General features: G+C 38.6%; 2 protein-coding genes across 3 annotated transcripts; both read right to left on the bottom strand.

Annotated features, from left to right (window-relative positions):
* Window positions 1-3,512: 3,512 nt before the first annotated feature.
* On the bottom strand, window positions 3,513-16,880 carry ntpcr (nucleoside-triphosphatase, cancer-related). Of its 2 annotated transcripts, none has more exons than XM_067422008.1 (5): window positions 16,796-16,880; window positions 12,645-12,807; window positions 12,459-12,555; window positions 9,605-9,805; window positions 3,513-3,967 (listed from the first exon to the last, which is right to left on the bottom strand). In XM_067422008.1, the coding sequence occupies exons 2-5, from the start codon at window positions 12,764-12,766 to the stop codon at window positions 3,899-3,901; spliced, it is 489 nt and encodes a 162-aa protein (XP_067278109.1). In that variant the 5' UTR covers window positions 12,767-12,807; window positions 16,796-16,880; the 3' UTR covers window positions 3,513-3,898. The 2 variants fall into 2 exon arrangements, with proteins under 2 accessions (XP_067278109.1, XP_067278110.1); XM_067422009.1 differs by having other exon boundaries at window positions 16,821-16,875.
* Window positions 16,881-17,897: 1,017 nt separating this feature from the next.
* Window positions 17,898-24,829, bottom strand: map10 (microtubule associated protein 10). Its single transcript, XM_067421254.1, has 2 exons — window positions 23,818-24,829; window positions 17,898-20,668 (listed from the first exon to the last, which is right to left on the bottom strand). Exons 1-2 carry the CDS (start codon window positions 24,659-24,661, stop codon window positions 19,245-19,247), a joined length of 2,268 nt encoding a protein of 755 aa, XP_067277355.1. The 5' UTR covers window positions 24,662-24,829; the 3' UTR covers window positions 17,898-19,244.
* Window positions 24,830-25,428: the final 599 nt, after the last annotated feature.

Here is a 25,428-nt window from a genome sequence, read left to right as displayed (position 1 = left end):
ATGTTATTGCCCTTTCATGTGAAACATGTTCCTTTATTCATGGTTAAATCTATTTCCCATGGCACCTGTTATTCACTGGTTTGTTATGCAAGAAGACATGAGGTTAGATCATAGACTGTAAAAAAATATGGAGGTGGTGTCCGTGACGTCACCCATGGATTCCAATAAGCCGTTCTGAATTGTAGAGACGAGCTGGGTGTCGCCATCTTGAGAGCGAGTCATCGCGTGTCACTCCCAGATAACAGAAAATGGGCAAAGAGGTGGGATGTGGGCGGAGCTTAAGTGACCTAATGGCTATAGACAGCGGATAAATGTCTATCTACCTGTCACTCAAAGTAACCACGCCCTTAATTATGCAGAATTTTAAGGCTTTATATAACGTAAACGAATGAGTTATAAAAAAATTCACCCCCCTCACAGTTGTCATGAAGGACAAAATTAGCCGTATAGACCAAAACCACAATTTGTACCAGGCTGTAAACATGTTTTTTTCTACTGAAATTTTAACATGGGGCTCAATGAGATTCTGCTCCTTCTGAAGCCTGTCCCAGGCCAGTCGATGAATTGCAGTTTACATTACTTCCGTATTGGCGTCAAGAGAGATCGCAGGGCTAGATAAAGGGAAAAACACAGATGCATATTGGGTCAGTGGTCTCTGGCAGAGATGGCCGTCACAGTGTGTGAGGTACGGGACAGGCGTTGGCAAGGCCCACCTCACACTGTTATATAATCCATCTGTGCTGCCGCTCCAGGCGATTGGCACTGCCTTGAAGAGAATAGCAACGGGGTGACCCTCACCAGTCCCCTGACAGCCACAACTCTGCACAAGCCTCATCTCAATCTGTCTGGCCTTCTGCAGCCCTTCACCTTCAAATGACCTGGGCTGCGTTTAACTCCACTTTTAGACATGTACTCGCGAACTTCCCTAAACACTTCCCCGTTGCCATTTTGAAGTGCGTTCAACTTCAAGTGGGCGTGGGAAGTTTATTTGGACAGACCCTCAACATATACACTTCAGGAAACAAATGATGAATAATAAATCAGTGCCATTGCGGATTCCAAGTGATCAAGGGCTTAGGACTTTACATTTAAACGCATTTCAAGGGCTCTGCCAGTATTGGGCACTTGTGCAACGTAAGCAATGAATGACGTACATTGTGACTATATCCAAATTAAATGGCTTCTCGAACAAGAAACATTTTCACTGCCTATTTTAGTCGCATATCTGTCGCGAGTAACTCAAGAATGCGTCTTCTGTGAACGGCCCTCTAAAAAGTGTTGAAACATCGCTTTTAAAGTCAGCATGAAATTGAAGTCTTTTTTACCCTATTGTGACTATATATGAGTTAAACGGCTTCTAGAACAAGAAAAATGTTGAGCGGGGGTTGATTTTTGTCCATGGGGAATTGATGGATGATTGGAATTGATTGGATGGTTGGATGGTCGTGGTTTGCTATTGGTGGATCTGATGTGAGTGACAGGTCAGGAGTTGCCCCACCATCATCATCAGAGAAAAGAAGAGATGTCACTACAGGAGCAAGGGGAAGTTATTTTCTTTAAAGGTGCACTATGCAACTTTTCGTCCACTGGAGGGCGCCTATTCAAAACAAATGTGTAGTTTGATGACGCAAAGTGTGAGCGGGGGGACTTTTATTATGACGGGACGGGACACAGTCGCCGGGCGCCTGCACTGATCCACTCTTCCGGTTATGATTATGAGGTAATGCAGCTTTGTTTATCATATTAGATACATTTAAGTGTGTTTAAAATGATGTTATGATGTTACTCTGTGCGTTCACTTGTTCACACTGCTAAGAGTAAAGCGCTCCTGCCAAATAAAACCGGAAGCCGAGGGTAACGCAGATATGACGCGATTGACAGGCGACTCCCTCAGACGCTATGCTGAAACGTCCCTGTCCTTAGTTAAAATAGAAATTTTCTCACAATTTACAAATAGTTGGAAACATCTGGGATATTGTAGGTACTCAACTGAACAAAATATATAACACTGGCCTAGTGGTTTTTGGATATTTTAATGCAAAAATACTACATAGTGCACCTTTAAAGATTACGAGACATATGAATTTAACAAAATGATGTGCACAGATAAATCATTTATAATAAATCCTGCCTGCAATACATGAGAGAATTTTGATTTTAATGGTGACTTTAAAAAGCAACACAACCACCTTTATGTCCAGTGTTCCTTAAATATCGATGAAAATCAAACTTGTCTGTCATTTATACGAAAATCTAAAAAATCTTTACTGTCATTAATTGGACTCGGGATCTAACTGATACAGCACAGAAACCAAAATAGGCTGTGAATGTCATGTCAGTTTCAATTTTGAATTTTTTGTGACCCCTTACATGCTAGTTGAAAACTATAAGAGCAAAAACTAGGAATTTTGATGTGTATACACACTAAAACAGACTTCACCAGATGATTCATGAGTCAGACCTGAGTCTGATGCTGGACGTCAATGCAGAGATGAAACTGGCACAGAATCGTCTGTGACGCACATCTCGGCTGGCAGCGTCCCTTTTCTCCTTCCTTTGCTTTTGGAAAAGCAACTGACCAACTGACCCTTGGCCCGTTCATCTCTAGACCTCAGTCCTGCAAATACTCACAATTATATTTATGTGCCGACAAAAGCAGTCGAGTCTTGTTTGAAGACAAGGTCTGATCGCAGCATATGTAAGAGGACATCTTCACTAATTAATGTTAATGCAATGGTAGATTAAATTTTTATTTGATTGAACACAAGCACACAACCTGGCTAAATTCCTTCTTTTTATTTTAAATACAGTGCTTAATGTGATATAAATTATAATGTTGTGTGGGGGCTGTTGAGGTTGAATAGTTGCATTGGTCATCTGTGATCATTTTTTATTTAGCATTATCCAACAGTAACGTCAGTATGCCTAAATATATTTAACATAGTTGTTGTGGTTAGATTAATAGCATTGCATTGGTTATGTGATCATGCTGAACGTGATTTTTGCTCTTAATTTTTTACTGTATGCATTACTGTCAACACTTTTTGCATTTAAGAAATGTTCTATGTTCATGAAAAAAAAGAAATTTCTGTAATCTACTTTTTAATCATTCAAAACCTGTCCATCTTTCTTCTATTTAACACAGAATTGCTCGGCAAAAGCATATATTGACCAGAGATTGTCAAAAAAACAAACAAAAAAACATATAATTAGTTCATTTGACTACAAGTCATATTAAAGCTTAATGTGAGGAAAAGCCAAATTTATGGTGTCATTCCATCAATATTTATGTTATTCTTTCAAGAGTTGTAGCTCTGAAATTTAATTTTGCACATAGGAAGGTTTAGTGAATAACAACTAAGTATTTTCCTATTTCCAAAAATCATAAAAGTAAAATTTGTCCTTCTGTGTTCTTAAAACGACAGACTTTTTTTTTTAAGGCACACGTTTCAATATTCAAGGAATTATGAGGAGTTCTTTTAATAAATAAAACATCTGGAAGCCTGACGGTGTTGTCCTCGCAAATATTCATTTATTTTCCTGTTTAATGGGAACCGTAGATACAGGAAGTGCACGTCTCTGCAAGAGGAAAGGTCGGCGCTTAGTGGCCTCTCTATCCTGATGAATGTTCACAGGGGCATCATCTCGTCTTCATCCACAGTATCCGTGGCTCTCACGCTCAATTCCTCCAGTGCACTTGCTCCCAATCAATAATGCAGAGGTCGATCCATTATGAGACGTGTTTGAGAGAGAGATGCTCATTCACATGCATGTATTTAACACCCGTGACACACTGCACTATATTGAAAGAATGGAGCGCTCGAAGGGCTGGTTTGACTAACAAATAAAAATGACTTGTGAAATATATTCTCAGTAGTTATCAGTTCCTCCTCCTCATTTACTTCAGGCACTCTTGTACAGCAGACACAATGTCATCAAAGATCGTGTCTCGGTTTTCCTTTGTGACCTGTGGGAGGAAAAACAGACAGCAGAGCTTAACTGGAATTTCACTTCTTTTTTTTTAAAGAAAACGAGAAAGGAAAAGATGAGCAATTATAAAATGAGCAAAAATAAGGGCTGAACTGTTCCCAGCTCAAGTTTCCATGATTTTCCCCAGTTTGTGATTTTTAATAAGACTTAAATAGCATTTCATAGAGTTTACACTCTAAAAGAGAAAAGCATATATATCAGACTTTTCCAAGCTTGGAAATTGAAAAATTACATTTTAAAAATAAAAATGATGTCTTTTTTGCTTGTTGTCTGTAGAATTCTGCAGAAGCGATCTATAAAACAAAATGTCAGGTCTTTATTGAATATATGGGTGGCAGACAGCATTATAAAGTGAAAGTAGAACTGTTTAATAATTTAAAGGTGCTATATGTAAAATTCAGAAACACTTGTTATTAATGACACCGGTGGCCTGTTAAGTGAACTGCAGCGAGAAACGTAATGCTCATGCTCACACTCGTGCACACGTAATAAACAAAAAAAACTGAACTGCTATGTCTCAATTCACCTACTTATACTACGCTCTAGAAGTATGAACTCTTTGTGAAGAAAAGGAGTAGACAAGCTTTGGGACATGCTATTGCATCTAGGGCTGTGTTGAAAAAATCGATTCACCAATTCTGAATCGATTTTCATATTAATTTCTAAAGATCGATCCGTAACTCAGAGGATCGATTTAATAATAGGCCTACATTGAATTTTAATTTGCCGCGTCATTGAATTCACGCATGCGCGCGAGGTGGAAGGACATTAACACAACGAACATGGCAGCTTTGAAAACTCCAGAACCGCCGCGGACAGAGAATCCTGGCTGGCGTTTTCAATTGTTTTCAATGATAGCGCCGCGTTTTTAGAACGCCTGGAGCGCACCGAGGCGCTGAGAGAGTATTTCACGCTCACGCGCTGAGCGCCCAGCGAGTTTTACTGGTCGCCGAGAGTTGAAGCATGTTCAACTTTGAGTAAAACGCAGCGCTCATCACTGTCACTTTTCACCCAGCCGTCCAATCACAGTGGAGGAGGGGCGGGACAAATACAACAGACCAACTTCCACATTCTGTGTGTCGTCATCAGATGACAACAAGCAATAATAACGAAACAAAATGATTTAAAAAAAATGCTAGAGCAAATACTTTACATTGTATCTGCAATTTTATATAGAATCAATACAGGAACAAACTACCTGTGAAATTAGAAAGACCTCCGCGGATTTTCCATATCATAACAACAAGCAAGTCCAACTGAGGAGAAAAAACGCTGCCTGCCAAAACGCTCTCAAGCGCTCACAGCGAGGCGTTTTCAGCTGAGCGCCTAGCGTTTTCAGCTGGCTAAAAACGCCTTGGTGGACACACGGCCTAACGTTATACCGCTGTCACCGTGCTGAAGAACACAGCCGTTCTCACCATAGACAGTAAAAGAAATGGACAGAGCTATCCCATTGACTTCAACGGCCGAAAGTGATGTCAGTAAAGGACCACTCATTTTCTGATGGCTGAGCGAACTGCGCAGGCTCAGACTGAGCTTGACGACGTAGATGTGACGTGAGCCTCCTGTCGGACAGCTGTAGGTCTTCTAGTAGTTGTGGAAAGTAAAATCTGAATCCCGTTGTTTAAATATTTTCTCCCGTTGCTTTTGGCTCACTATGGGCTTCTCTCCATTCTTCCCCCTTGACTTTATCAGACTTTATGTCTCCACGTCCCCCCGACTGTCTCATAGACAGTAAAAGATTGCCTGCGAACGTCTCCTCAGGTCTATACAGTAATTTCTCAACTGTGCGACAGAGTCGCGTTGGTTATGACGCAATCGTTAGCCTATTTTTACAAAAACAGCTTCTGCGGGGCGATAGTGTAAGATACAAGGTAATGGAGCCTTTTATGCATTGTCGTGTTTCTTTAGAAATAAACAATGGACAAATGGAGTCTTTAAACGTCTCAGATGTAAAGTTATTCACTGTCTAACTGACGCAAAAATGAATGGGAGTCAATGGGATGCTAACAGCAGGTGATGGCTTGGTTAGCAATGGCCGCCCCTAGAGGTGGAACGCTTTCCAAGCGCTAGATTATCCCCTTGGTTCTCACTGCAGCGCGCTCTTACTGCCAAGGAAGTTGTAATGGCTGCGTTGTCATGACAGCGCGCGACATCACAGCTCGACTGTGCGCGTTTGCTGACTAGAGCAGCCTGGAAGGGGGATTGTTCTTTAAGACCATCAATACTCCATTAATTTGCAGTTGAATGTCTATAATAATAGTATCAATATGTTGCATAACTACAGTCCTGTAATTCAGGTTACAGCTGGAAAAAATGCTTTCTTCAAAAACACTTATCTAAATCTCGAAGATCAGATCAGATCGGATCGAATTATATAATGATAATCGATTCAAGATCTTGAGAATCGGAATCGAATCGATTCTTGAAATTTGAATCGAAACCCAGCCCTAATTGCATCATACTATTATGTTATGTGTTTGCTCTCTGTCGCATCCTGTCAATGTAAATGGGCCTGTTAATTTCATATTGGAGAGAATTGTTTTTTTAGCACATTGATCTACACATGAAGTACTTCTCATATTAATGCATAACGATGCATTTAAAAGTTAATGGCCAAACTAATCTTTATAAAAGTCCACATTGCTATTACAGATGAAATTTAACACGGATAACATAAAATTATCTATTTTTTTAGTAGGTTCAACTTTGATTTATCACTTAAATCTTTATCTAAACCTCTCACCGTTGGTTGGTCATATTCGCCATGTTTTTTTTAAACACTTTTTACTCATGTTTGGATTTCTGAACCAAATCCTCCTCCAAAGCGCAATGGGTTATGGGCAGTATTAGTTAGCGTGTGCACAGATCCACACTACGAAAATCTACTGGAAACAGTAGACCATCTGGGGACTTTTGACATACTCTTTTCAACAAAATATGCCTTGGGACACTTATTCTAATCTCACATACTATTTAGGGTGGATAGTGTGGACATTCAAAGCTCTGATATACTCGAGGCTTTTGTTCGTTCTTTGTTTAAAGGTAAAAAGATGTTTGCCCCTTTAAATACTTTTCTCAAAACACTGAATAAATAAACTCAAGGAATTGTGGAATGCTTAGAATTTGATGAACAATGAACGTTTGATTTCTGCGAAGCTTCTGTTGATGTGGGCACAGATTCCTTACAGACCAAACAATAAGCAATGTAAAGGAATCTGTGTTATCAATGATCATTTCAGCACAACACATGTAAACCTGCACTGGGGTTCAGACACGCCTGGATTCATCACCAACTGGTCTAGACACAGGCGATGACTCGCGGAGGAAAGCCATGCTTCCATTTTCCTTTTTGTATAGGCCAGCATGCATAATATATCTTTTGAAGAACTTTGTGCGTTCCACTTTTGGTGATGAAAATAAACATTGACGTAAATGTAAGACTTTGTCCTGTTTGACACTGTGAAGCTGCTTTGACACAATTGTGATTGTAAAAGCGCTATATAAATAAAGTTGATTGATTGACTTATGCGTGCTATGAAATATTTCAGACTGGCAAATATGCATTACATTAACGATACACTATGTAACTTTTTTTTCTGTTCAAAATTTACATCAATCCTTCCTACAAAACAGGTTTTGTCTTACCCTGATCCACTATGGTAAGCCTATTATACGAGTGTATATTTTAGACCTGTCGGGATGGTTTTTGCGGGAAACTGTAACACTCGCCCGATCGGGTCTTGTCATATCCGTAAATAGAGTAAATGGCATAAAGCTATGCCGCGTGTCTGGTGTGAAAGTGGCAGAGGTTTGTTATCGCAACAAGTGAGAAAGTTGACAGGGCGCAGCTAGATCTCCAACCTCCAGAGAATCACCAGTTTTAAAGTCCCACAGAAGTGCCTTGAAACGCAGAGCCTTATTCAGCATGTTGATGTAATTTCCACCGATACAAGAAGACAGGGCGGTACATATCGAACAGCTCCACACATTTTTTTAAAATGGCCAATAGTGTTTTGTTTATGTCACCTCAACAGCTCTCGCTGAGCTTTCAGTAAAGCCGCAGTTTCCTCCTAATCTCCTCCATTCTAGAGAGCATTTGATTGGACAGAAAATCTGATGAGAAACTGAAGTGCAGTGATGCCATCAAAATCATTGTGAGAGGTGAGAGAAGTTTTGAATGCTTATATCTTCTAAATTTTGTCATTGTTTTGGAGCTTACAGACAACATTAAGGCATAACAGTAATAAGGCAAGCATATTTATACTAAAAGCCAAAAAAATGTACTTTGATTTCATGGGGACTTTATATAAAGCAGAACAGAGACGAGTCTGCTGGAGAAGAGAGTGCAACAGAGTTCGTAATAAAACAAGAATCAACATTGGCTTGATAATTCGTGCATTGGGATGCATTGGCCATTTATTAATGGTGAAGTAACGAGTTTTGTGATACTGCGCACCTGGGAACACTGCTCATGTGCTCAATAACATGATTGTCTGCTGTAAATAAAATGTCATATGCTTGTTACAAATAAGAATAAGACATATTTTCTGTCTTGTATTTCATCTCAAAATAAAGGATGTCATTAAATTTCACATGGAAATGAGTGGAATACAGCCTCTTATATACATCAGGTAAACATAATGCTTAGGTTATTTTAACATGTATAATAACTGCTGTAATATTGGCCCATTTCAAATGTTTACATGCTTTTCTTCTTTTAATTGTTTGAGCGGTGGTGAAATCTATTTCTCTTAAATACTTGCCAGAATTTCAGTAATAAGTCTAGCTCTTTAAAATGCATCCAAATTACAGATGCCCAACGGTGCTCTGCAGGGGTCAAAAAGGATATAAACAGGGAATACAAGTGATATATTCTTGAAAACTCAGAGATGTGGATTCTGATGGCAATTAAATCACCACACGACCTTGGTGTTTGTCAGAAAACAGGAGGTCATTCGGCTGGAGATTTTTACGCAGATGGATTTTTACCATCTGAATCCAGAATGTCAGTGTTTTTCTCCCTCCACGCCTCCCTCCTCTTGGAGGAAGAAAAACACTGACATTCTGGATTCAGACGGCAATAAAATCACAGACAAGCCCCTGTCAAAGATGAAAATACCTTACGACCCCACAAGACACAATTACATCCAAATAGGGCTATGGGGATGACATTTTTATAACTCAACAGATAAGTAAAGTATTTTATTGAACAGATAAATTGTCATGAAGTTCTCTAACAGTTCATTTTAAAGCATTATCTATTGTGAGGGCTCATTTTATCTGCAGTCGAAGCTCAACCAAAACTGTTCTTCCACAAATGCATGCAATTTAGTTTTTTTAACCAGAGGGCCAAAAGTTACATAGTGTGTAATTCAAAGGGATGAAAATTGTATATGCAAATCAAATACATAAATCCTAAACAAAATAGGCCGAAATGTTTTTTGACTGAACCTTAAGGTCATATAAAATCTTTTAAGAAGGAAAAGAACAAGAACGAACCATAGGTATTTTTTGTCTCTTTTTTTCATCTGCAGTATCACTCTAAGTGTTGCATGTAAATGAAAGGTGCCAAGGATGTTTGCATGGAAAATTCCAGTGAACATATTTTTACCATAAATATCTTGACGTCCTGTCTGCTGCGCACTTCCTCCACCAGCGTGAGAGGTTTTCCTTTAGGAACAGGGATGGTGCCCAGGATTGAACAGCTGGAGCCGTCCAGAGTCTGTCTCACCGCACGGATAAACGCCTGACTGAACAGCTCCATCTTTCCGATCTCATCGATGACAAACACCCTCTCGCGTCCCTCACACATCTGTTTGATAAGGACACCGGATAATGAAACTCAAATCTCAACATGTTTAACAAACTTTCTGCATGTCTTTTTACAGCGGCACTTATTTAGTAACCCTTATGTTGTTCCAAACCGTTATGATTTTCAACCAGACCGTGACCGGTGGCCACCAAGCTCCAGAAAACATTATGATCATAAAAGAAATGTATTATTTGTGTTATAAAGTTCCCATCCTCCACAACTTTCACTTTCACAATTCCATCTTCATATAGAGTTAATATTAATATGCATGATGGGTTTGTCATATTTGAAATGCCAGAATTATTCTTTATTCATAACGTTTCATGGTGTTAATAACTAGTGGTATTACTTCTATTATGCATCACACAGTCGTGATATGATCAATAAATTATGACAACATGTTTTTACACTGATTGTACTCACAAAAATCAGTTGAAAATTGCATAACTTATTTTAATACTCATTAAGTCAGTTTGATGTAATTTAGGTTGAAACAACCTAAACATCCAAGTGGACTGTACTTAATTTAAGGCAACTTTTTTTATATAGTGCAGGGTTATTATAATTAACTAAAATTAAAACCATAAAAAAAACATTTCCGTTATTTAAAATAAAATAAATGTTAACTGAAATCAAATATATTTCTCATTTAAACTACTCTTCTCTTACCCTAAAACTATTACAAATCATGTAGACATCATAAAAAATATTAAAAATGCAAAACCTAATTACTAAAACTTAAATTAAAATGTAAAATATAAAATAAAAACCAATTCAAAATATTAATAAAATAAATGCTGTCATAATGATACTAAAATAACACTGAAGTTCATTCAGAGGTTCCAGGGCTCGTACACGGCTCATCCTACGCTAACTGGCATGATGAACATGAAGGCTCTGGCTCCAGACACACTAAATGTGTCGGTCAGGAATGCATGACTATGGCTCACAGTCTGATGAAATATGTGTTTGTGTATGATGGTAGCATAGTGGTGAAGATATGGAAGTTCAAACCTGAAATGACTGACTCATACATTTTCCTATCACACGCTTCCAATGAACAAGAACTTAAAGAGGCCATGACAGAATGATCTTTTGACATATTAGAGGTCTTTGCGCAATTAAAGGTTTAATTAGTTCACTTCAAAATGAAAATGTCCTGATATTTTACTCACCCCCATCTCATCCAAGATGTTCATGTCTTACTTTCTTCAGTCGAAAAAAGATTCTGAGTAAAACATTCCAGGATTTTTCACATAATTGGTTTTCAGTTGCAACCAAAATGTTGGTTTAAGGTCCAAATCACTGCAGTTGATTTGGTTATTTTAAATGTAAAAGAAGGGCTTCAGAGGCTCTGCACGATCCCAGACGAGGAATAGGGTCTTAACGGTATGATGTATGATGATTAAGGTCTATTGTGTGGTTTCAGCACACTCTGGATATGGCACAGAAGTTGTATGGACTCCTTTTATGGTGCTTTTTTGGACCTCAAAAGCCCCCACACCCACTTTTTTTTATTTAAAAGACGGCAAAGATTCAAAGTCAGGTCAGGGACTTTTTCAGACAAATTTCACAAAAATGTAATGTTACATGCAGTTTCTTTGTAACTATTTGTACAGTCTTAATTTTACACACCCCTTTCAGAATCTATAAAATGGGAATCATTTTAACAAAATAAGAGAGATTATGGAAAGTGCATTTTTATGGAAGTTTTTTTTATGTATTTCTTGTATTTAGAACTGTCCTGAACAAGATATTTTACATAAAAGAGGCTTATATACAGTCCACAAGACAAAAAAAGCTGAATTTATTCAAATGAACCTGTTCAAAAGTTTACATACCCTTGATTCTCTATACTGTGTGTCGTTGATCCACGGCTGTGTGTGTGTGTGTGTGTGTGTGTGTTTTGTGATGGTTGTTCTTGAGTGTCTTGTTTGTCCTGATCAGTTAAACTGCCAAACGTTCTTCAGAAAAATCCTCCAGCTCCTGCAAACTCTTCAGTTTTCCAGCATTTGCACATTTGAACCCTCTCCAGCAGTGTCTGTATGATTTTGAGATCCATCTTTTCACACTTACGATTGAGGGACTCAAACACAACGGACCCACTTTATAATCGCCCATTTTAAAAATGTTCAATCTTGTAAAGAAATGTGTGGAAAGATGGATCTCAAAATCATACAGTCACTGCTGGAGAGGGTTCAAATATGCACAAGATCCTGGAAACCTGAAGAAATTGCAGGAGCTGAAGGATTTTTCTGAAGGACGTTTGGCAGTTTAACTGATCGGGACAAACAAGAGACTCAAGAACAACCATCACCACACACACACAGCCGTGGATCATCAGGGAACGACACACAGTATTGAGAATCAAGGGTATGTAAACCTTTAAACAGGTTCATTTTTATAAAATCAGCTATTTTTTTGTCTTGTGGACTATATGTAAACATCTTTTATGTAAAATATCTTATAAATAAATAAAACATAACATGCAATTTTTTCACAGATTCTGCAAGGGGAGTGTAAACTTTTGAGCAAGACTGAATATCATGCATCAGTTTAGATAAGAAAATCCACTAAATTATGAGCCCATTAGTATGTAGGGTGTTTATATCATCAAGCCATACATACGTTTATATCATCAAGCCATACATACGTTTCTGAAAAGAGGGAGCGTGAGACTCTCAAACGACTGAAGATCGACCACGTACTGTCCGACCCTGTATTCACGTCCACCTGCGGCCGATTCAGTGCTGGGATCAAACAGAGAGTGTGTGTGTGTGTTAGAGGATCTGACAGCACTAAAACAAAAGAGCAGCTGATGGAGAGACAGAGACGATACCTGAGCCTGGACAGACGTCCTCGATCCCCTGTGAGTGTGACCACATCAAAGCCTGCTCTCCTGCCTCTCTCTCGGACCTCCTCTGTGTAGAAGCCACTGACAGAGACCGCGGCGGACGCCATCGCCTCACACACTTTCTTCACCAGAGTCGTCTTGCCCACACCTGGTACAGAAAAACACTTCATTCTGGGCTAATCACCTTGAATGGATTTATTTGGTGATAATGACCATCTGACTGTAAATTACAGAGCCTCTAAAGCAGGGATCTCCAATCTCGGTCCTGGAGGGCCGCTGTCCTGCAGAGTTTAGCTCCAGCCCCAAATAAACACACCTGAACCAGCTCTTTACTGTTTCAACAAGGCCCTAGTTAGTAAGACATTGGGTGCATTTACATGCAAACCAGTAAACTGACAACGCAAGTAAACCGCGTTTACGTGACTTTATTAATAAACTGGGTTATTTCCATGTAGTGACATCATGCAGTTACAGATGCAGCGTTTTGTCTGAACCTCTTCTACTTCTGCTGCATGAGATGAGAACACATCTTTACAATTTTCTGGGTCTTAAAAGAGTCTGCATTTGTGATATACCGGTATGTCCTTATTTCATGTAAAACACTAGCTCGCTCGGTCTGGATTAGACATGTGCCGATTTTCGATAAGGCGATTTATCACGATAATGAATATGCACGATATTGTTATCGTGGGCACTTAAAAATATCGTAAATAATAATTTATTAACAATTTATAATTTTTTTATAATGCACTCAAGAATACTTTGCCCATCAACCGTATAAATGCTCAACACTGCTGTATTCTGCGTCAAAGGGACGCGCTCAGATATAAACAAGCCCAATGTTTGCACATGACTGAACCGGTGAAGGAGACGCGCTGCTGAAGTGCCGCTCAGTGACAGCAGAGGGCGCTGATGAACTGCAGAATGCCACGGTTACCCCGGAAACCAGCAAACAAACAAAAAAACGCGTGTAGTTTTTAAAACAGCCATTCGTTTTCGTAATCTCAAGGTGTTTCTCAATGTCAAGGATGCTTCCTTGGAAGGACTGATCCTTCCAAGTCACTTCCTTCAGAGGCTAGGCGAGGCTCCTCATTAGGATTCGAAGAACACGCAAATGGAACAGGCTAGCAAGTGCACGTCATTGCGTCATTACGTCAGTGAAAAGGTCCGTTGGCCATCAATAACATTATGTGTAACGTTATTTGTATATATTTTTATATCAATACAGTAGTAATTTGTACTGGCATTTAAACGTTAAACTTTACGTATATTTACTACGGTTATAACACATGTTTGGTCACGTAAATAAAAGCATTGTGGCAATCAGCGAGGTGAGGGACCGTGAGAGCCGGCTGATGGAGTGATAATGAGCGGCAGCTGATCGCCGCCACACCGGTCTCGCGGCAAAGTGATTGGAGTATAAATGTGGAGCGTGGAAGACGAGAGAGGACTAGGCCTGGAGTTTATGTTATGGTTTGTTTATGTTTTATTATGTGTGTGCGGGCAGTCGCCCGTGAGGGTTTTCCCCGTGTTACTTTCGTTTTGTTTATTATTTATAATAAAGTTGTTGAACGTTCGCCGGTTCCCGCCTCCTTCCTTCCCATCTACAAACTCCGATACAAGCATTTGCCCCGTTCACGCTCCGACTCCGGGAACGTCAGAAGATAGCGAAGCTGCGCGCATAGGATTGTGGGTGATTTGAGAACGCGAAGTGCGCGAAGGCTACTCATATGCATCCTTTTCTGTATATGACATATTTTTCGAACGAAGGACTCAGTCCTTGGTTGAAATTCGAGGATCCTCGACATTGGAACAGTCCTTCGTCGGATGTCGATGACGTGGCATCCTTAGAATTCTGGCTTCCGAGGATCCTTCCTTGACATTGAGAAACGCCTTCAATGTTGTTCATCACAGCACCAAATACTTAATACTAAAAGACTTAATAGGCTATTTATTTTCAAATTTAAACATTTTTATGTTTTAATCTGGACTACAACCCTAATAATTAGAACTGTTCTAATTATTTGTTATTGTTCAATATAACTTTGAGATACGACTTCATTAGTTAACATGTTAATTCATTGAAAAATACTTATAAAGAATTAATCATTCTATGTTCATTTCTTAGTTACTGTTTAATAACATTAAAATCAAAATCAAAATAACTTTTTTAATGGACCTAAGATAAAACTAACAATGATCAGTATTTCTTAACTAACATTAACAAAAACATTACACTTTCTGTACCAAATGTAGCTATTGCTCAATCTAAGTTAACGCATTAAATAATGAGACCTTATTGTAATTTGTAAGCCTACCTGTTGTTCTTTATAGCCTAATTCTTTTGCAATTTAATCTTGAAAATTGTACTTTTACAGCTCTGGAAAAAAACAAGAGACCACTTAACATTAATTTCTCAATGAGGGGTCTCTTAATTTTTTTCCAGAGCTGTATATATTTTTGGTACATTATTGTATTTAAACATTCAGTTATTTTTGTTCTTACAAAAATAGTTCTTAAAGCTGTTATGCTATGGCAACACTTTTTTTTGCAACTTATTTAAATATCGTGATAATATCGTATATCGTGATAAAACGTCATCAATTAATCGCAGCATGAAAAATTGATATCGGCACATGCCTAGTCTGGATGCGTTTTAATCTGCTCTAAGTTTGTGTTTTTGTCACCTATCACACATAGGTGCAATTCAATAAGCCGACAGAACGCAGGTTATGTGTTTACATGCCGCGCGAAATCAGGGTGAGAGGCAAAAAACTACCTGTTCTGACCGGTTTATGCTTACGCCGTTTATGACCTTACTCCGATAAAAGAAAACGGGTTACTGCGTTTACATGACGTAGTATTAGGCATAATCGGCTTAAGAATGTGCATGTAAATGCACCCATTGATCAGCTGGTTCAGGTGTGTTTGATTGGGGTTGGAGCTAAACTCTGCAGGACAGCGGCCCTCAGGACCGAGATTGGAGATCGCTGCCCTAAGGGGACATGGTGAAGAAAACAAATATGAGATGGGAGAAAAAATGCAACATGACATGACTTTACATAAACATACACGCCACTTTCTAAAGCCAAGTGGCGTGTTATCTGTATGCATTTTGAACTATCTGCGTGTATGTCTACGCTGTGTGATTCGCGTGAATGTCTACGTCGAAACGAACCATTGTGTGTGTGTGTATGTGTGTCTCCACAATGTAAATGGATTTATAAACATACTAAATGATGTGAAAATGTAAAAATGTAGAATGTTTCTTGTGATGGGTAGGTTTAGGGGCAGAGTGTGTGTGTGTGTGTGTGTGTGTGTGTGGGTTTAGGGGCAGTGTAGGGGGATGGAATGTACAGTTTGTACGGTGTAAAATTCATTACACCTATGGAAAGTCCCCACAATTCACAAAAACACAGCATGTGTGCGTGTATGTGTGTGTTTAAATTAACACGCAATCGCAAGGTAATGTAAGTCAAGGGAGGCCAAAAAGCGATTATGCGTCTTGATAGCACGCCAAAATGGCATACGAATTGGCTTGTCATACATTTCATGAGTTCAGTCTGAAAAATGATATGGCAATGCTTTTGACTTAAAAGACTTATTTTTCCTCCCATCTCATATTTTTTCCCTCCACCATGTCCCCTTAGGGGCTCTGTTGTAAATGATCTTGCTGCATGGCTATTTAACAGATAAATTACTACAAGCACATATTAATTGATTGATTAAATATTGATTAGAAACTATTTTATGTAAGAAGGAAAATGCTGTGAAATTATATTCTAGCACACTAATGCATGAAATTGGTTGCTTGGTTCAGTGATCAGAATGCTGTGATTGATTAATATCAATATAAATAATTGCATGTTAAATTGATATTAAATATTAAATTTGCATATCATTACTGTACCGTGGTAATTCTTTCAAAAGTTCTGACTTCAAAATCAAAGCTCAGAGGGGCTGTAGTCAGGTAAGTGCCAGGTTTGTACTAATAATAACAGTATTCATATTTAAAAAACATTCAAAACGAGTCCTTATCTCTAAAATCATGCTCTATAAGTGTGAATTAGTATTACATTCGCGTATATTCACTTTTCCATAGCACGCAGAACAAGATGCACAACTTTTGTGTTTACTTGGTAAGTGTATGATGCATTTTACCGGGAACGCCAGTCAGGAACACGTGCTTCATCATTTACAGATGATTTTTGCTGCTTTAGTGGCTTTAGTTCAGGATCCTACACATGTACGCTCATACCATATGAAAGCTACTTCCGGCAGCATGACTTTGACGCATGCGCAGAGGGAGTCACCCGCTCGAGACCATGCTCGAGACTCGAGTTTATAAATGAGGAAAAAATATTTTTGGAGACTTTGACTAGTCTCTGACCACACTAAAAACAAAGCTTGCTTTATTATCAATTTAATTTCTTGGCAAATTATGTATCCATAAATGTTAATTCACCAACAACAAACCAATTTTTATTGTTTATAATTTTTTTAAAGAATTTAAAATGTACCTTAAAACTATTTCATCCTGAGTAAATAAGCAAGTAAAATGACTTCAATTCGTAATGACTTTAATTTAACACACTCTAACTGATGTATAAAATAATGTGTATGTTTTATCTTTTTTTCTATCTTCTCCTATTTTTCCTTTATTTATTCATTTTTCTTTCTTTCTCTCCTGTATGTTCTGATTACATTGAACATGTTGATACATTGTGTGTATTCTATACAACATTGTATATCATTAATGTCATCTCTACTGTTTGCAATCAATAAAATAAAGGGAAAAAAAAGTATCTTGTGCAATAATTTATTTCTTTACCACGAGGAACATTAAATCATTGTTATTTTTATGACAAAAAGCCAGATTTATTATACTCTGAAAGCATATATTCTGAAAGAGGTATGAAAGAAAAGGAGAAATCATGCATTATATGTATTCTGTTTACAAAATTAAATACTATATTAATTTAAGGTTTGGTTTATCTGATTATCTGCACTTTGTATTTTATATTTAAAAATTCATGCTGTTAAAAAACCCAAACAAAATCAAATCAGTTTAACTTGAATTGTGATCTTATTTCGAGTTATAGAATAGAGAATGTGGATACTGTAGATTTTTTATTTTATTTTACAGCCTGCTCTACAGTCCAATCCTGTTGTGCAGGCTGTAAAAAAAAACTAAAAATAAATCTACAGTATATGTATAATGTATATTTATTAGTGCTGTCAAACCGATTAATCAAGATTAATTGCATATAAGTTTATGTTTATATAATTATATATGTGTGTGTGTGGTGTACGTTTATCTTTTTCATCATGTGGATGGCCGGGTGTGTGTGTGTGTCCTACCTGGGGAACACATGGCCCCAGGATGCACTATGGGAAGAAGGCGAGCCGGCGGAGGCAGTGTGATGCTTTGGGCAATGTTCTGCTGGGAAACCTTGGGTCCTCCATCCATGTGGATGTTACTTTGACACGCTCCACCTACCTAAGCATTGCTGAGACCATGTTCAGCCTTTCATGGAAACGGTATTCTGGTGGCTGTGGCTCTTCCAGCAGGATAATGCTCCTGACACAAAGCACAAATGCTTCAGGAATGGTTTGAGGAGCACAACAACTAGTTTGAGGCGTTGACTTGACCTCCAAATTCCCCAGATCTCAATCCAAACGAGCATCTGTGGGATGTGCTGAACAAACAAGTCTGATCCATGGAGGCCCCACCTCACAACTCACAGGACTTAAAGATTCAGTGTGTAATAGTTAAGAGGGTCTTTTGACAGAAATGAAATATAATCCATAACTATGTTTTCAGTCGAGTATAAAGACCTTACATTATGAACCGTTATATTTGTATTACCTTAGAATGAGCTGTTTCAATCTACATACACTGCGGGTCCCCTTACAGTGAAATCGCCATTTTGCGCCGTCATGTTTCTACTGTAGCCTTAAATGGACAAACTTCTCTACAGATACCACAGCACACCTTCAGGGGTCTAGTGGAGTCCATGCCTCGACGGGTCAGGGCTGTTTTGGCAGCAAAAGGGGGAACAACACAATATTAGGAAGGTGGTCATAATGTTATGCCTGATGCCTCTCTATATATATATATATATATGCACACACAGTCATTTTATTAAAGCAAACTTTTATGTTTCACTATGATTAATTGATTTGACAGTACTAATATATTTATCAAATACAACATTGCTGTTGTGCTTTAATATTAAAGCATACAGGGCATCATTTTTATATAAAAACCATGAAGCATCTCATTTAAAACAAATATTCATTCAATATAATCCACATTCTCATTTCATCCATCTTAAATGTCTTGGCACTGGTTCATCAATCATGTACTAATGTAGGTCTATTCACGGTTCGGCTTTAGAAACAGCTGTGTTTATTGCTGTCAAACTCGTTGTGAATTTGCAATAAATGCTGAAAAATATATAAATTAATAATAAAACCATTATTGCCGTATCTAATCAAAAGCTGTATTTGAACAGTATGTAACAACATATTATTCATATTGCATTGAGTAATAAAAACGATGTTTGCTGTTTTCTGGTCTAATCACAGTGTGTATCCTGGAAGTTTGTTGAAGACCAGTTCTGAAATGTGATGGCAATTCCTGTCCAGTCCCAGAGAGCCCAGTTTGTCCCGTTCCTCTTCAGCGTCTGATATGGGGTTTAGCACCGGGTTATTATTATCTGAGTCCTTTGTCATGCCCTTACCACCAGAGTCACTGTCAAAGCTCTGTGATCTTCCGAACGTCCTCAGGACAGATGGAGCGTTTGGCCCACTGCTCTGCGACCCTGACCTCGCGTATCTGCCGCTCCCAGAGGACTCCATCTCATCCTCGCGGTCGTCTGAAGACAGACTCAGAGCCGAGGTCTGCAGACGTGGTCGGATCACATGTGTGGCTTTGAGAGAACGCTGTGGAGACTTCTCTGCTTTGACAGGAACAGGAAGATCTTTAATTTGACCGGAAGCACTTGAAGCACTCGAAGCACTGTTTGTTTGACGTCTGTTTGGCTCTGGACTGCTGAGCGGGTCAGGTGAGTATCCGTCAGTCGTGTTGAGGCTCGTGAAGTCATCCTGATACTCTTCTTGTTCTAAAGAGCCATTGCTCGTGTGAGGACGGCTGCTTGCTCGACTATCTTCCCTGCTGCTTTCTTTAAAACTCTGGACACCAGGATCGTTCAAACCTGAGATCTGCTCACTCGGGTCACTCAGAGCACTTGGAATATTAATTTTTACTTTTTTGTCTCGCTCAGTCAAAGTCGTCTCTGTGAAGGATGCAACATGTTTCGCAAGACTTTCGTTTGAACTTGGTCTTGTTGCAGTTGGATCTATTTCAGAACTGCTAACTGATGTTTTAAAAGTTTCATCTAAGTAGACACCTCTGTAAACCGACTTCCGAAGACGTTTCCGGTCAGACGACGCCGGTCTCGTTGGCTGGTCCTGTTTTATGGTCTGGTATTCGATGCATTTGTGTCGTTTGGTTAGACCTGGTTGGACCATCTTGAGTCTGAGACAAAACGTCTTTGTCAAGCCGTATTTAAGAGTCCTCTTAGGTTCATTTTTCTTCGCACCACTTGCACTCTTCAATAACTTTCTCTTGCATTTGCCAGATCTCTTTTCGGGACTAGCTTTGATTGTTTTCTGATCCTCATGCGCTGACAGATCCTGTGCTGGTGTGTACAGCCACGCCAGGTTCGGATGAATGGATAGCGGCTGCTGAGGCATCTGTCCCTGAATATGTGATAGTTCAACTAGTAAAGCATTGAGCAGTGGTAACTGCCTGATAACGTTCCCAAGCGGAGCTGAATCCATCTCTTCATGCTGTGACTTTGGAGTTGAAGTCAACTTTCTCGATCTGTCCGTCTCTCCAGCTGTTATCTCTGGAAACTCATGCATGGCAGATGATTCATTATTTCCATCTTCTGAATCCTCTAGATTAAGACTCTCCATTGCTGCATGAAACCTTGTAAAGTCTGACAAATGAAATAATAGTCAGAAAAATGCAAAAATTGTATTGGATGCACCCAGCTTTTATGGCTCATATACACTGCCCGCCCCCCAAAAAAGTCTCTGTTTGGATTTAAATAGGCAAATGCTTAAGAGTCAATGATTTGATCATTATTGCAGTGATTATTATGCTATCCCCAATTGATGTCTAGCTTTTCATTTCTTAAACATGTAGGAAGACACATCATGGCCATATTCCAGGATGACAATGTCAAGATTCATCAGGCTCAGGCTGTGAAAGAATGGTTTGGGAGAGAGATAGGGCTGTACTAGAATAATCGAATATTCGTTCGGTGAGGTGGCATTCGATTTTCAGTTTTGAGATTCGAATATTCTTTTTTTTTTTAACACGTGACTTCCGTCGCGGACTCATTCTCACTCATGCTTGAACCACCCGTTGGCGAACGTAGTGATTTATTTCATCTCATACTGAATAGGTACAAAATGCCCAAGACCTCAGCTGTTTGGGAGCACTTTAAATTAAGTGAGGATGACAAGACAAAGGTAGTGTGTCAAATATGCGATTTGAAACTGGCCTACCACAACAGCACCACAAGTTTGAAAAATCACCTGAGTTCTGTAAGTAGCACGTGGCAAAAAATAAATAAATACTGCTTTTATGCGCTTAATTTGCTATGATAAATAGGCTAATTGCAAATACGACACTATTTAAAAACATACAGCAGCACAGGCTAATAATAATTTGTTTATAGGTACATCCACAGGTACAACACTGCACTGGACCAAACACACTGCACTCCACTGGGTCTGCCGCAACACATTTACGATGCCGAAGAGTGAACGTGAAGTCGTGAAAGATGATACAAATGCAAACCTTACACTATTATTATATATTTAGCCCCACCCACCGAAGCTTCGAATATTCGATATTGATTGCCACCTAAGCTTCGAAGCTCAAAAAATGGCATTCGAAACAGCCCTAGAGAGAGATGAGAATCATTTTCACAATGAATTGTCTCCTCTGAGTCCAGAGCTTAAATTCACTGACAGTCTTTGGGATGTGATGGAGGAGACTTTACAGAGGTCTGGACTCTTCCATTGGCAATACAAGATCTTGAGGCACCTCTTGATGGAAATAAATGTTGTGATGTTCTTTCCACCATGTTATCATTCCACCATTTACACACATGGCGATTCACGTGTGAAAATGATTCTTCATCTCCCTCCCAAACCATACTTTCACAGCCTGATGAATCTTGACATTGTCATCCTGGAATATGCCATTATGCGTATTCCTACATGTTAAAGAAATGAAAAGCTACACACTCCATCAATTAGGGTCAGAAGAACTGTTGTCAAACATATAACATACTAGAAACATAATAATCACTGGGATAATAATCCAGTCATTGACTCTTAAGCATTTGCCTATTTAAATTCAGAGACTTTTTTTTCCGATATAGTATGATATGATATAGTGAGACTATGGCAGGAAAAGAGGCCCAAACTAAACAAAAATTCGGGTTGCAATTCGGTGCTGATATTTATATAGCCAAAAGATGAAATACTGATGATTATAAAGTGAGATCTTTATAACAGTAGCAGATACTTCCATAAAACGCATATAAATATCGGTCATCACTCTATATCTGCCAATAATGTCTTAAGATGATATTTAAATGCTTAGTTTTATGATCAAAACGCTGTAGTTTTAAAACATACACTCAAAAATAATGTTAAGCCTTTTTTAAGATAATTGAACAATTATTAATCAACTTTTCAATTAAAAAGTGCTAGAATTATTCAATTTAATGTAATTGTACCATCATATTTAATTCTCACATGATAAATAATGATGTATTTACACATTTTAAAAATCAAGTAAGCCTAAGTGTTAATAGACACGTACCATGACCTGAACACTTTTACAATTAAACTAAAATGCTTTTGCTTGCTTAAAAATAATCAATCAGAGATCATTTACTTTGTTTTTTTTTGCACCCAGTTTCACAGACAAGACTTAAAGGGATAGTTCACCAAAAATGAAAATTATCCCATGATTTACTTCCCCTCAAGCCATCCTAGGTGTAAATGACATTCTTCTATTCGGCAGAACACAATTGGAGTTATATATAAAAAAATATATCCTGGCTCTACCAAGCTTTTATAATGGCAGTGAATGGAGCCTGAGATTTTGAAGCCCAAAAAAGCACATCCATCCATCATAAAAGTAATCCATACGGCTCTAGGGGGTGAATTAAGGCCTTCTGAAGCAAAGCCATGTGTTTATCTAAGAAAATTTCCATAATTATAACTTACTAAACTATAATAGTGACCTGAAGCGACGTATGGCGTAGGATGTAGTAGTGCCAAAGGCTGCGTCTCATTTCGAATGCCAGAGCAGCTCCTAGTTTAAATGAATTAACATCAAATTCTCCAAAACTGTTCGCCAAGTTTACGATTTAATTTCATATTTGAAATCACCAATGAAATCTGACAACTGTCTCATGCATTTTGTTTCTAAAAGCTTGAATCATGACAACCCCCCCCCCCAAAATTTTTCAGCCTGAACAAAGCTAATGCACATATGCAGTCATAAAGCGCATCTCAGCACCTGTTTCTATGGCAACCAGAGCTTCCAACTGCAGCTGTGGTGATGCGATGACTTTACTAATCAACGATTGGCTCTTTCATTTAGAAGGCGGGGCTTATTCTCCATATTGGGCATTACACTTTCTCCTATTCATAAGCAATCGGAGTGAACTTTCGAACTCTATATAAAGTCTTTGGTAGCGTTACATTAATATTACATTAATATAACTCTGATAGTGTTTGCCTAAAAACAGAAAGTCATATACACCTAGGATGGCTTGAGGGTCAATAAGTTATGATATAACTGTAATTTTTTGAGTGAACTAACCCTTAGAGCCTAAACTGAAAGCACCTTGCACTGGAATATCTTAAAATATATCAGTGCCATTGTTTTGTCTCAAGATGCACACCAGTAATGTTTTTTTCCTAGGGCACGTTTATAAAAGCTTACATGTCCTAATTATCGAACTGGGGCTTAATCAAAGACATGTCTGTGGTACCTGGATCATGTTGATAATTTAACCCATTTATCAAATATAATAGAGTATAGTAAACTTCATACTTTTCCTCTCCTGTTGGCTCTTCAGGCCGGAGCTGTAAAACAGAGGCGGAGGGCAGAATGCGGTGTATTCCTGCACATCTTCAGACCACAGGACACTCTGCTCGGTTTGAGTGAAAGCTGAAAGCCCCGACTGCTTCGCTTCTGATATCACTACATCTGCTGACTGTCCATCAAGGCTCATTCGGTCCTCACACACTTTTGGTGGCATCTCCTCTTTTTCACTACACACCACACTTTTATATTTTGCATCCACTGACTTTTGCTGTTCACCTTCTCCACGGGTCACGGCGACTTCACAGACGCTGCTAACTGGGATATGAGGAATTAAATTCGCTCCCAGACTTACAATCTTATAAGCCAGAGAAATGGCACCGATGCTGCTTCCCATCAGATTGCAGATTTGTGTGAACAGTCTCTCTCCATGTGCGGTTGGAGTGCTAATGCCATGTTTATCCACATCTAGTTTAATCCTCTCCACCGCTTTAGCCAGGGATATCAAGGAGCTTCCTATAAGTTTGGGAATCTCATCTTTGACATCCAACACCATTGCATAGAGAGGAGTGTTCAGCAGATGGACGTGCAACGAGTCTAAACTCATCTTAAAAAGACAGGATTTGCCTTTATGGAAGAGATGCTTATGAGATAAAGCCTCAGGTGACAGACACAGGTCAGCATGACCTGGTTTAGATGAGAGATCCTCTTGTCCTGATTGGTAAATGAGCAGTGTGGGGAAATCTAAGAAGCGGACACCTACTGCAGGCACCAAAACATTGCCACGTGATCCATCAAAGCGTATGTAATCAATCACCAGTTCCAGCGAGAAGAGAGTTTCTTGCGCTGACATGTTCCTTCCTATACGTATTCATATATAAACAGACATTTTAAAGGCCGGGGTTATCTTTAACGGAGATGAAACTGGTCCAGGAAGCGAGTGTGCGAGTTTGAGAGCGTCGCATCTCCTAGCAACGACATCGTCTCAGGATTGATACGTCACTGCCACCGTGGAATTCTGGGAGATGTAGTTGGTTTTTGAAATAATATTGTAGTGTTTTGTTCAGAAGTAAAATGCTATTAAAGCCTATATATATTACTTATTCTGATGGAACATATCCAACAAAAACAAAAACAACAACCACCACAGAACAACCCTATTAGAAATGTTCCATTCATTATTAATAATATTGCATGAAAAGTAGCCTAGGCTTTAATGCAGATACACATAGACCTGTCGTCAGTGTGAATCGTTATTTATTTAGTCTTTTTTGCATTTCAATATATGGTGAAATGTACAGTTAATCTAATTATTCATTTCCTACATTTTTAATTGTAAATTCTACAATTCTTGAAATGTGCACAAAAACATGTCATGTTTAATTCCACGGGTTATACATTTTTAGGTATGTGGTTGTTTTTAAAAAATGTTCCCCATGTTGTATTGTTTGTTAGATTATTATTGTTATTATTTTTGTGTTTTTTGATTAGCATTAATGCACAGCACTTTGGGCAACCTTGGTTGCATAAAAAATCTGCTTTATAAATAAAAGAATATATATATATACAGAAAAATATAATTAATAGTTTCAATTTAAATATACTTTCAAATATAATTTA

Source organism: Pseudorasbora parva, chromosome 17 (genome assembly GCF_024679245.1).
Source record: "Pseudorasbora parva isolate DD20220531a chromosome 17, ASM2467924v1, whole genome shotgun sequence".
NCBI classification, from domain to species: domain Eukaryota; kingdom Metazoa; phylum Chordata; class Actinopteri; order Cypriniformes; family Gobionidae; genus Pseudorasbora; species Pseudorasbora parva.
Note: the sequence above shows the minus strand (reverse complement) of the source record. Positions and strands in the feature narration are given on the sequence as shown.